Source organism: Rhinolophus sinicus, chromosome 14, assembly GCF_057876585.1.
Source record: "Rhinolophus sinicus isolate RSI-liver-muscle chromosome 14, RSI-T2T, whole genome shotgun sequence".
In the NCBI taxonomy this organism is placed as follows: domain Eukaryota; kingdom Metazoa; phylum Chordata; class Mammalia; order Chiroptera; family Rhinolophidae; genus Rhinolophus; species Rhinolophus sinicus.
This window is the reverse complement of record NC_142514.1, coordinates 156927266-156939936: the sequence shown is the minus strand read 5'-3', so window position 1 is coordinate 156939936 and position 12671 is coordinate 156927266. Positions and strand designations below refer to the sequence as shown.

The 12671-nt window shown below is 43.4% G+C and overlaps 1 protein-coding gene across 1 annotated transcript in view; it reads right to left on the bottom strand.

Moving 5' to 3' along the window:
• The window catches only part of SLC17A6 (solute carrier family 17 member 6), a 37470-nt gene extending 25687 nt beyond the window's left edge, over positions 1 to 11783 (bottom strand). The window contains exons 1-3 of the mRNA XM_019742622.3: positions 11086 to 11783; positions 8125 to 8377; positions 6426 to 6544 (exon numbers count right to left, since the gene is read on the bottom strand). Coding sequence (XP_019598181.1) covers positions 6426 to 6544; positions 8125 to 8377; positions 11086 to 11171 — 458 coding nt within the window. The 5' untranslated portion in view covers positions 11172 to 11783. The remainder of the gene's footprint in view (positions 1 to 6425; positions 6545 to 8124; positions 8378 to 11085) is intronic.
• Positions 11784 to 12671: the final 888 nt, after the last annotated feature.

Below are 12671 nucleotides of genomic sequence, written 5' to 3'. Positions count from 1 at the left end.
CCCTAAATCAATCAATCAATTTCCATTTGGGCAGTACCTTGTCACTTAACAGGGAACTACTGTTCCTCACCCCAGGTGTGGCACTAATCCTCTCCTAGAGGGTCTGCAGGAATAGACTGATTCAGGCTGTTTAATCTATTTAATCTAATCAAATCAGTGCTCTGGCACCTCCCTTTGTCACATCTGATGCCCCTACTCACATATTAAAAAAGGAATACACAAGCACAAGCCAGCCCGCTGGGTCCCTTGGTACATCATTAAGTTGTAAAAATGACTTCATCACTCATGACAAAGAAATTAGACAGCCCCAACAGTGGCATATGGCAGGGAGAAAATCATTCTACCAGCTGCTCACCTGACTCCTCCCTCTAAATCATGCCCCTCCCCTCCAGAGGCTGCCTCTGCACTGCGGTAGTGGGATGTGGCAGCCACCGGGGAAGCCAGAGCTAAGCTAGAAAGGGGTGAGAGGAGAGAGACTGGAAAGAGAGAGGTGCTGAGAAAAAAGCTCCTGTCAGCAAACCACGTGCAAGCCCTTTAGGGACCCGTCCCACTCTTGATCCATCTATTCATCTTGTGGAAAGGGTATTTTCTTTTGTCAGACAGAAAAAGGCCTCATCTGCATTGCCCTAGATATCTAACCTATAGGGCCCACAATGGGAAGGCAGCTAGATGTTTGATAGGCAGCTAGATGAGTGAGATAGAAATCGTCACCTCTGGCCCTGAAAGACTAGATGACTATAAACTGTTTTTCCACCGTAGCAAGATGGTGGTCCCTTGCAGCGGGCTTTATGTTCACAGTCTGAATTACTGTCTCACACAAAAGGAATGTGTGAATGTTTCTCAGTACAAGAGTTAAGAAACCTTAGATTACAATGGATGTTGCAATAGACAGTACGCAAGTAGAGAGGAAAAAAATAAATATGATAGATGGTAGATAGATAGATAGATAGATAGATAGATAGATAGATAGATACAGATAAACAGACAGTTAGGTTGTGTGTGTGTGTGTGTATGTGTGTGTGTGTGTGTTTGATGATGAGACTTAAGATGTCATTTCTGATAAATGCTTATTCTACTAAATAAAGCACATCTTTATTGTTTAATTCTGTGGCAAAAAAATAATCATGCCAGTAAAATCATTTCTTTCTGGGCTTAAAATATGAAGGTGTTATATTTAAAATATCTTTGTTCCTTTCTTTCTGAAAATCATTCTCACAAGAGAATTTTTCATAATCAGGCTAGCCAGAATATTTACCTAAAGTATATCAAATTTCATTTTCATAAATGCACATTAGTAAAGCTTTAAAATCCATACATTTAAATCTGTTCATTTTTAAATATAAATTACTCTCTTTTCTATCAGTAGTATGAACTGAATTGTATCATTTGGAATCCCAAGGAAGAACCCTTCTTCATTGCAGACAAAAGGTCTGAACTACTCCTAGTCATGTTCAAACCTCTGCAATTTTCTAGGAGCCCAAATTTCCAAAGGGGCTGGGTAAGAGGAAAAGTTCTAAATACCATGTTTTCTTCTACAGATAATCATACTATCTGTTTAAATCATTATCAGGTTTGGATATTGCCTTTTGCAGAGAAAAGAACAGAATCACTCATGTTGTGGCCAAATAGTTTGGGAGCCAGTATACACACAAAAATACAGCATGTTTCTCCTGACACAAAAATCTAAGGATCTCTTGAGACTGCTAAAGGCTTCTCTCTCTAATTCATGGATTTTTGTCCAGGATTTGGAGCATGATAGATTGTAGGCACTCATTCAGAGAGCAGATGGCTCAGTCTGCTGCTGAACGTGAACTCTGCAATGAAGCACATATCAGGCAGAGATGTCAAATTTCAAAGTGGATGTAGCCTGTGGTCATGTCCTACTGGACACTTGAATTTTAGTCACAATCTCTTGTGACCTTGGGCAAGTCACCACCTCCCTGATTCTCTATTTCCTTTCCTGTTTTGTAAAATGAGAGGATTGGATTAGATGAGCCCTGTCCAGCTCTAATGTGGGTTCTTTCTAGTATAGAAAGTGCACTCTATGCTACAGACACATGCAATCCTCATTCAAATAAAGAACTATTTTTTCTTTAGCAAAAGTCAAGTTTGAAACCCAAGAAATACTTGAAAAGACAAAATGTTGCACAAGGAACTAGATCCTCTTTGATTTAGTGCTTTGATTTAGGGCAGGGAAAAAGAAACTAATTTTCCACAGAGGAATTCAACCTCAAGCTTGCATGCACTCTCTATACTCTTGGCTAAAAAATATTTTAAAGACAGCTCTTTAAAAGCCTTCAAATGAGATTTATGACATTTCCAGTGAACAACAATATTAATTGTGCATAATGTGTAAGATGAAGTAATTTTAAAGGTAGAAATCTGACATGTGAAAGGAGGCATTTTTTAATAATAAAAATAATCCTTTTTCACTACTCATACTTAAGGCAAATTTAAACACAAGTAATGCTAATGGTCATAGGGAGTATTTTTATTTTAACTTTTTTTCTGAATTTAAGATTTTATTAATAATGAATGACAATAGCAAGCAATTATTGAGTGCCAGGTACTTTCTTACAGATCCTCTTCTTTAGACGTCATGATAACCATATCAGGTAGGTACTTTGATTAGTCCCCTTTTACAGAAATATAAACTGAGGCTCAGAGAGGTTAAATAATATTTAATGTCATTCAGTTTTTAAATAGCACATTCAAGCATCTGAACCCATATAGTTTTGCTTTAGAACCCATATCTTAATCACTATGCCATACTGCCTTTTTTTTAAAAGCCCCAAATCCTTCGTTGTGGTGTTCATTTTATTTATTCAACAAGTATCTATCATGGGCCAGGAACCCTCTGAGATGCTAGGCATATAGCAGTAAAAATAACATGGACAAAACTACTTCTTTTGTCATGGAGCTTACATTTTATTGGAGAAAGGCAGACCTTAAACAAAGAAAAATCAGTAAACTATTGGTACGAGAGGTGGCAATAAGTGCTATGTAAAAAAATTAAAGCTGGGTTGAGAAATCAGGAGGACAAGGGAATAGGGAACATTTTTAAATAAGGTTTAATATTACCACCTAGACAAAGGCAAGGGCAGTCTTTGTGTATATAATATTATCCATTAAAAACATAGTGTCCACCAAATTTCTTTGGTAAATCTAACCTTCTTTGGTTATGCCCACTGCAAAACTTCTGTTGTTTCTCCCATTAAATACTTGTCCAGGTTCCTCATCACTCTCTACATGCAAGTTAAAAATAGTCCTTAGCAATTACACATTTGTAAATATCTGGACTACTGAAAAACCCATAACTTATATTATTTAAAGACAAAATTAATTTGTCCCCAACACCTTTTAATCAGTATGTTCAATATGTTCTCATCTGAAAACATTACAGATTTTGCGAGGAGTCCTTTGACTCCCCACTCTAAGGCCCTCCATGGAGGTGAGTAATTCTCCTACCCAGGATGGTGCAATAGCCTGTTAAGGAAAGACAAAGGAAAAAATAATACAAGAGCTCCCCTCTGGATCTGTGTTTCCTCTCCCTAGGACTCCCTCAGCTCCTCCTCTCAATGAGCTGGAAAACAAGAATCTTATCATTTGACCAGAAAAAGAACCAGAACTCTGTATTCTGACCAAATGTGGGGCTGATTTTGCTTAATCCATAATATGGAGACTCCAAATCCTTGCTGTTTGTTTTTCACTGAGACATTTGCCAGGAAGTGTAACCAGGAACCCTTCTCTCTTGAGGAGCTGTCTCCACCACCTCAGTGCCTCTGCTCCAGTTCCACCCATAACAGTGATGGCAAACTTTCCAAAGGGCACTTCTTTCATACCTAGAGGGAAAGGACTCTGTCCCCAGGATGCCACCAGAAAGAAACCTTGTTCTATTATTAAATGATCTATATGGAGAAGCTTATTGGAATGGGCATACAATACTGTAGGTGGAAAACTGGTCTTTCTGTGTTGTTTTTACTGTTTTTGAAAAATAATCATAATAGAAAAATACATATCTTTTAAACCAATTCTAAAAAATCTCTCAGATTTTGTGTTTTAAAAAAGGCTTCTAAGATAAAATTCTATGTAGTATATATAGGACCAACTGGAAATACATCAATGTGTTAATAACAGGCTCTCTAGGTGACTTTTTATGATTTTTATTATCTTTTTTATATGTTGTATTTAGTATTAATACTTTTATAACCAAAAAAGGGAATGTTACATATTTTAAAAACCTCCTTTCACAGGAGGCTTCAACTGTGTGTAATGTTTTGTTCTATTTTAAAAATGAAGCAAATATGTTAAAATTCTAAGATGTAATAAGGAAGTTAGTTTATAATCTTCTGTCTGTTCATAATATTTTACAATGAATTTTAACTTAATTTTCTCAGTCCAGTAGAACACAAAACACTATATGTAAAAATATTAAGTTTCTCTCCTTTGAGTACTCATTTAAAAGTAAGGTGAATTCAGATCCAAGTAAAAATTCTAAAATTCAAAAATTTTTCTTGAGGAAAATCTACCAAAAAAGTTAGAACCTGAGTCAGCATCAGTGATTTCTTTACTAAACATGACAAATTATAACAATGATATTGTTTTTTGTTTTGTTTTTTAAAGCAGGAAAACCTCCCAGTGTTACAACCAGGGAAAGCTGGGGCATCCCTGGTGTTTTTTTTCCTGGCAGGAAAATGTTAGCATTTTAACATTTGGCAAGCTGAAGGTTTGACTCTGAGAAAATCTTCCAGGCACAGCCATTATATTTTCAGTTCACATTACACTGAGTTTCATGTATCATTTTGGGTTTTGGTGAATTGTTGGATATTTTCCCCCTGAAATGAAAATAGTTCATATATGTATGTTTGTAGTTTCTTTCTGGGGAAGTTTATTTTGTTTCAGAAAATATTTTTTAGGAAACAAAAATGACCCAAGACACTATGCATTAGGGATATGAAAGCCAAAAATGTAACATGTTCATTACTAGTAATATTTAAGGGAATACTTCCTTTAGATTTTTCTGCCTGCTACCTTTTTTTGTTCTTTGATTTATCCCATCCATAAAATTGGGTGATCTAACAATTAATGATTTTCATTTTAAACTGATTCCTTTTTTAAAAGAATATTTTGTCTCCTGTTGGGTCTGAGTGTTAACCATCCTTACTGTCAAGGTAAAGATGATATTCACAGGACACTATTTCTAATCTATTGCACTCCTCTTGACGTTTTGAGGGACAGTCCAAAAATCCTCACCCTAGAATCATGAAGTCTAAGCTAAATTTCCAAAAATTCCTTCTTTGGCCTTGGAGGGGACTGAGAAATACTGGATAGGAGAACACCTCTGGTGAATGGGATTGTAGGTGACAAAAACAAAAAACGAAACAAAACAGGAAGCCTAAGAGATTTCACTGAGATGGAGAGACCAGTTTTACAAAAGCAGAGAAGAGATCAAGACTAGAGAGGTGCCCAGTTCTAGATTACTTCCCACCTTTTGGGGGATGGAGAGGGGTGAGGCCTTAGGTACAAGGTCTGAAGGAAAACCGGAAGTCTTTATTTGCAGTCTCTAAGCGGCAATACCTGGAAGGGCGAGGGCATGTGTTCTTGCTCAGCATAAACAATTCAGATCTAAGGAGCATTTAGTTTTGTTTATCGTAATACACAGTGAAGCAAATGAAGCGGCCTCTCACCCTCTGAAGGCCAGGCTGTACTCCTTGATCCCCCCACCCCATCAGTCCTTTTGCCCAAAATTTGGGGCTGCCTCTGCAAGTTGGCGCTGGGGGCACTCCTTGGGGCTGGCGCTAGGACCTCGGCTTGCAGCCACCAGCGCAGCAAGGTTGGAGGCCACTGGGCGCAGCTGAGCGCCTTCCCCACCCCCCGCCCCTACTCAGCCGAGCTCATTAACAGGTGGAATCGCGCCCCGGGTGCCTAAAATCCCGCCTGCCTCCATAGAAACAAATCCTTCAGCCCCAGAGCACCATCTGGGCCGGCTGCCGGGAGCTCTGCGACGCACGGTGCCGGGAGGTCAGCGCCGCAAGGAGCTGGGGCACCCGCGGGACCCGCAGGGGAGAGCGCAGCACGTGACGCCCCCTTTGTGCACCAGCCTTCCTGCCCGGCCCTCTCTTCGCCAGGCTTCAGTTCCTTCTAGGCCTTAAGGCACGTCGACTATTTTGCGAAGGGCCGGCTCGCCCAGAGCAGAGAGGAAGCTACAAAGTGCGCCCGCCCGGGAGAGCCCGAATGCTTTTTGGGGGCCTTATTCAAGAAGGAAGCACCAACAGTTCCTGCTTCTACACTGGGTGCGCGGGCCCTCGCCCAGGAGTTTCGAATCCCCGCGAGGCTGTCGTCCCTGCCCCCCCCACCCCCCCAGCCTCTGCTAGCCCTTCTGAGTGTACAAGCTCCACCACCCTAAGCCCGGCCCCGCGAATTACCTGTTGGCTGCCAGCCGAGACGCGATGTAGCCACCCGGAATCTGGGTGATGATGTAGCCCCAAAAGAAAGAACCGTGGATCATCCCCACGGTTTCCGGGTCCCAGTTGAATTTGGCTTTCTAGGGAGTAGGGAGAAAAATAATTAAAAAAACTTTAAAAAATGGGGTGGAGGGGAGAGAGTAGAATAAGTGCCTGGGCTGAAGATTCACCTTCAGTGGTTCTTGGGCCAGAGAACCCTCAACCCCCGGGGTGCTCCCTGCATTCCGGGGTGGAGGTGGCTTAATTTTCGTTTCCTAACAAAACTGAATCTAGACTTATAGAGAAGAAACGCCTCTTTGACCTAATAATCGTGCTCATTTGAAATGTAGTGTGATTAGTTGCAAAGCTGGGAGTCCTGGCTTTGCTCTCGGAAAACGTTAGGCGGGTCGGATCACCTCACCTCGATGAATGAGGATTCCTCGGGGCTCTCGTTTGGAAAATTAAGACTCTCTGGGAAGGGATTCCGTTAGCCAGCTGGGGATAGAGACCCCTGGCGGGGTGCGTTAGCCGACTCCATTCAGTGCGGACCGTGGTGGAATCTCTTGGAGAATGGAATCCCTACCGGGGAAATTCTGGGGAAGGAAGGTGGTGAGGTTGGGATAGAAGATACGGAGTTGGAGGAGCTGGGGGAAGGATGGTCCCAGAAAAATGGAGATGACCGGGGGCCGGAATGACTTGGCGTAGTCCAGGAAATTTGGGGAGTCAATGGAGAGAGAGGTGTTGCTTTGGGGGTGGTCCTAAAAGCCGGAGAGGGGTGTGTTTGCAGGGCCCGGCGGGGGCAGCAGAACCAGGTGCACCTTAAAGTAAACTAGGGCGAAATAGCTGCATGAGAAGGGGAGAGAGCGCTTATTCAGCCTGGGGAATTGGGGCCCCCTTTTCTCCCTCTGAGTAAAATTTTGAAAACAAACGCACTTTGCAGGGTGTCCCGGAATCCCCGAGGCGGGTCGGCGGCTCACTGCTTCCATGCACACAGTGTGTCAGCAGTTACTCCCTCCCAACCCTCCCTCTGCCTGGCTTATGGTCACTCAGATCCCTGAACAGAAAGTAGGGACCCAAGGGTTTTTGTGACTTTGGCGTTGACCTTTCTCTCCCTAGGGGTCACCCACCACACAGGCAGTAAGATTAGGGGACTGGATTCCGGAGACCCCCACGTGCGCCTGCGCTGCGGCACGTCTTCCCCTTCAGCCCGGTGCAGGGATCCGAAAGGCCCCTTATAGGCGCACAATTGATTTGATTTGTTTCTCGGTTTTGTTTCATTTTGACTGAGAATATTTGGTGAGAATTGGAAGAAGTCGGGGAAATTATAACTCAGATGCCGCTCCGTTCCTCGGAGTAAAAGGAAAAATATTTCCATTTGATTTAGCGGACATTACTAAGCACCACCTTCTTGTATGAAGTCACTCTTCTCAAAAATCTACTGCGCTAGATACTGTTTTCCCCTTTGCGGGTGAGAGGCCCAGCGGGCAGAAGCGACTTGCTTCAGGAGCAAGACGGGAGGTGATAATCCTAGAAGGGTTCATTCTAGAAGGGCAGGGCTAGAAGGGAGCTGAGGGAGCATCCAGGCCTTTCGCATTCAGTTGGGGTGGGAGTGAGGGCGTGGGAAACCGGGCTCCAACAGGTGACACGGCTTTGCGCAACCATACGACCAGCGGTTGCCCACCTCTTTGATGACCTTGCCCCCGCGGTGGATGGTGCTGTTGTTGACCATGTCCACGATGGCCACGCCCAGGTTGCAGCGGATGCCGAAGGAGATGCAGAAGCCCAGGCCGCTCATGATGGCAATGATGTAGCGACGTGGCAGACCGAAGCACGTGCAGTCACACAGGGGCGCCTTTTTCTCAGGCACCTCCAGGGGTTTCCCATCCTCCGTCAGCTCAATGGTCTCCCCGGCCTCTTGCTTCTTCTCTAGCACCCTGCGCGGCAGAGCGGGGTAGAGGCAAGGAAGCCTCGGGTTAGGAACCCCAGACGCCGGACGGTTCCCAATTCTCAGGGCCCATCAGAGCCGGGGGGAGGGGCGCTGACTCGCTCCTCCTCCCTGGGGGGTGAGGGTGCTAGGAAGACCTTAGGCTTTAGGACCTCCCGGGCTCTCCACCCTCTGCGAGTCCCCTTCCCGGCGTCAGCATCCCTTCAACTTTAATACCTCCTGGCCTCTGGCATCCAATCCCCATTCCCTCCAGATCCTCCCGCCGTGACTTCATTCACATACACAGGCCGCTTGGGCCTAACTCTCTTGCGGGGTCTGCAGTTTATGAGGGTTACCCCAAAAGCGCCTACTCAGAACCTGTGGCGACGCCTCACACCCGCAGTGCTTTGCCCCAGCGACAGGAGGCTTATCCAACCACCCAGCCTCCTGCGGGCCTCTCTGCTGCTGCCCAGCCCAGCCACAGCCCTGCACCCCCTTCCTTTCCAATCAAGTTGCAGCTTTCTGGGGTGAGGATGCCTCGATCCCGGCCCCCCAGCTGAGCCCGGGGCCCTCGGGACTAAGGCCTCTCCTTTCACCGCAGTGCCCACGCGGAGAAGGTCTGTGAATGCTCTCTGGGAGTGCCACGCGCTCTACTGCCCCTTCCTCCAGCCAATTCAACGTTTACTCTCCGGTTACACATCTTACTTTTCTCCCCTCCTTTTACTCGAGTTTGAAACAAAGGCCTCCGCAACATATGGCCGACACCTAAGCTTCCTAGTGCCATAACATGAATAATTAATTATTCACAACCTTGCGTCATTACTATCTCGGATACAAACCCCGAAAAAATGTCACGGGCCTGTTTCCAAAGACTTAAAATACGACTCCCAGATACGCAAATGCGCCCCCAAATCAACTCTTGTAAGATATTCCACACCAAGGTAGAAGGTCTCATATTTAGTTTTTGTTTTGTGTTGTTTTAATTTTCACAGTATTTCACAAGATTTCACCCGTCTGATTCAATTCCGTTTAAGCTTTCGTCCTTGGGGGAAGGGGGAAGGGGAAAGCGGAGTGATGGAACGGTTTTACTAAAATCTGATAATGTTCTTCTAGTCCACAATTTATCTGTGAAATTTCTATTTGAAAAAGAAAAAAAAAAAAAGACGCCTGTGAACGGTAACATCACCGTGGACCCTTGAGATGGATACTTTTAATATTTAAACAAAGCAACTCTCCGTTTACAATTTTCAGATGTTTTCCAATCCACCATATAATTAATTTTTATGTGTGCCCTTTACATGATGTATCCACACACAATTTTTTTCATACACACGGGTAAAGCAAATGAAATTTTTACATACATTCCAAGAATGCACAGTTTGGGAGATGGCTGTCAAGCTATTTAAAGCTACAAGAAAAAAAAAAAAGTCAGACTTCTCAATTCTACAAAACACCACCTGGGAATAAATAGGTCATAAAGATATTTGCTGCCACGTTCATGCTTATTTCTAAAGTCCAATCCCAATTGTAGAACACAGGACAATTCTGGGAAAGAAAATTTCACCTAATGAGATTTATTATTATCTTTTTTACATTGGCTTCATATGCTCATATATGCAAAGTTGAACTCTGCACCTGAACTCCCCACCTGATGGCAGTCGGGAGGGGAAAGCACAACCCTTTCCAGGGCAACTGCGGGACTGCAGGGCCCTTGCGGTATCTACTGCCGCATAGGTGCATGATCAAGCCCATCGGAAGCCCACCAGAACCGAAGAGATTTTGAAAATTGGGAGGCACGTTGGTCATTTCCTTTACATTTCCATAGGCTTCAATTTCCCAATTGTGAAAATTAGCGCTCTCTTGGAATCAACTATCCTTTTGTGTCTGCCCTCTCTTCTTGATTTTGCTCATATTATTAAGAAACAGTGCATTCAGATACTATTCTTGAAAGGATTTAAAGTTGTGAAATTTACAGCCTAATTAGTACAATGACTACAGGGAGGATAAAAAAATTTTTTAAAAAATAATTCCCAGTACTTTCAAAGTCATTTTGCTGGTTATTATTATGGCTTTTCTTATAAGTACTGTGACATTTCCCATGCAAGAAATAGACTTCGAGGAGAGGTCGAATAATGAAAAATACATATACATTGTTTTAGGTTTAGAGAGAAGAATCACTTCAGCTATCAATTATTGATACATTTTGACTTTTCCTTCTGTACGGAAGGATGATTGCACTGGGGATTCACTTCTCAAGTGGTTCTGAAGCTAAGATCTAAATTTCTTTTTGCCATTACTCTTTGGGATTTCTTTGTTAATTTTTAAAAAGGTGTTTTTTTGTCTGCATCAAAGGAATTTAATTTGGTGTCACTATAAGAACCAAAAGAAAGGTTCTTTGAACAGATACTTGTTGTTTTTCAATTGTAAAGAGGATAAATTCTGGAAAGGAAAGGATGAGAATCTGCAGGTAGGGGGAAAAAATCACACATATGCACACACACACACACACACACACACACACACACACACAGCAGACAGGTTCATTTAGTGCAACATTCTTGAATAAATAAGCAGGTTTCCAGAGCAGCCCCACTCCAGCAGTAAAAAAGACTTTCCGATCATATTACAATCTCTCTAAGCAACCAGGGTTTACGGAAATAGCCCTGCAGATTTTTTTCATGCTGAGCCCCAGGCAAACATGGGTTTGGTTTCTCTTACCTGTAGATCTGGCCGAGGGATTTTCCAGCAAAATTCTTTAGCCCTTCTTTTCCTGGGGTCACAATCCTTTGTTTTACCGACTCCATTCTTGCAAAGACTAGTGTCGGGCTCTTGCCAGATTTAAATAGTGGTCGCTATAACAGGCGAGAGTTGCGCATATTGTCTTAACCCCTTAAGGTAGTTGTGGGCTTTTTCTCCTCAGCAGAACGGTATTGGTGTGCCTCCAGCAAGAGTGCGAGTGAGAGATGGGAGGGAGAGTGAGAAGGAGAATACAACAGAATAGCTGCATGCAACCCACGGGTTTCCTAATAGGAGAGTTGGTAGACACAATCAGAAAGTGTCATTGGAAGGGGAGGATCCGGTGGCAAAGGGCACACGCAGTGCCATGGTATTTGGGCGGGTGCCGATGAGTCCTAGTCCTGGAAGTCAGCCCACTGAAAAACAATTTTAATTTCCAGTGTCGAAAGCCTTATTGCTATCAAGTCTTGTGGCTTTTAAACGGAAGGGTGGAAATAGCACAGAATCCTGTGTAAGGACAAAGTCAAAAGAATAGTACTTTTTAAAAAATGGTGTATGTGCTGTAAGGAGCACAGCACTACCAAAACTCATGGGAGCATTTTAGGTCTCAGGTGAGCAATGTTGCCATTAGTTTTTCTCTCCTTGCCTATGGTCTCCTCCCATCACGCCGGCGCAACTCTGCTCTGCGGTAGAGTCGAATTAAGATGGAGAAAGCTTGCTGCTCTTTGAGGACGTGAGTAAATAACACAGTTCTGATTTGGGCAGCGTCAGGGAAGATTTTTTTCAGCACGGCTGACAGCGCCCATCTGGGAGCGTCTGGGCAGAATGGTTCAGCACCACGGACAGAGTAAGTTTCAGAAAAAGAGGAAGCTTCTTTTGGCTGACCAGATTGCCAACTTTCTAGGGGAGCCTGGCGGATCGCCCTGACCAACGACCATTCTGGGGATCTTCAGAAATGGATGCTATGGAGACTAAGTGGGAAGATGTCATCATTGCCAGAGTTTGCAGAGAGAATTGTGCATTTGGCTCTGTGAGGAAGGAAGACTTTATTAAAAATTGACAAGTTACTTCTAGTCTCTCCTATGTTTTGCCCAGCACGCTGACATCAAATCTGACGGTGTTGCAGGGAAGGAAGATTACAACATATTTGACTTATGTTTGTGGTATTCTGGGGCACCCGGGCTCCCTTGGATATAAAATATATGTACACAAAATGCATAATTATATTGTCCATGTGTTTTGTTTTAGCCTTAATAAAAAAGGAAGGAAGGAAGGAAGGAAGGAAGGAAGGAAGGAAGGAAGGAAGGAAGGAAGGAAGGAAGGAAGAGGGGTGATGGAGAGAGAGAGAGGAGAGAAAGGGAAAGGAGAGAGAGAAAGCAAAGAATAACTGTAACCTCAGTATCCGTGGTTAAATAAAAGACAGGTAGTTTAATATATGTTCCTCAGAATGTTATGATTCTTCACTAAACTAATTCAAAGCTCACTACTGAAATATCAATATGCTGATGAAATTAGTGGCTATATATTTTGCTTGTCAATAAATAATGATTGATGATATCGTCAAGATT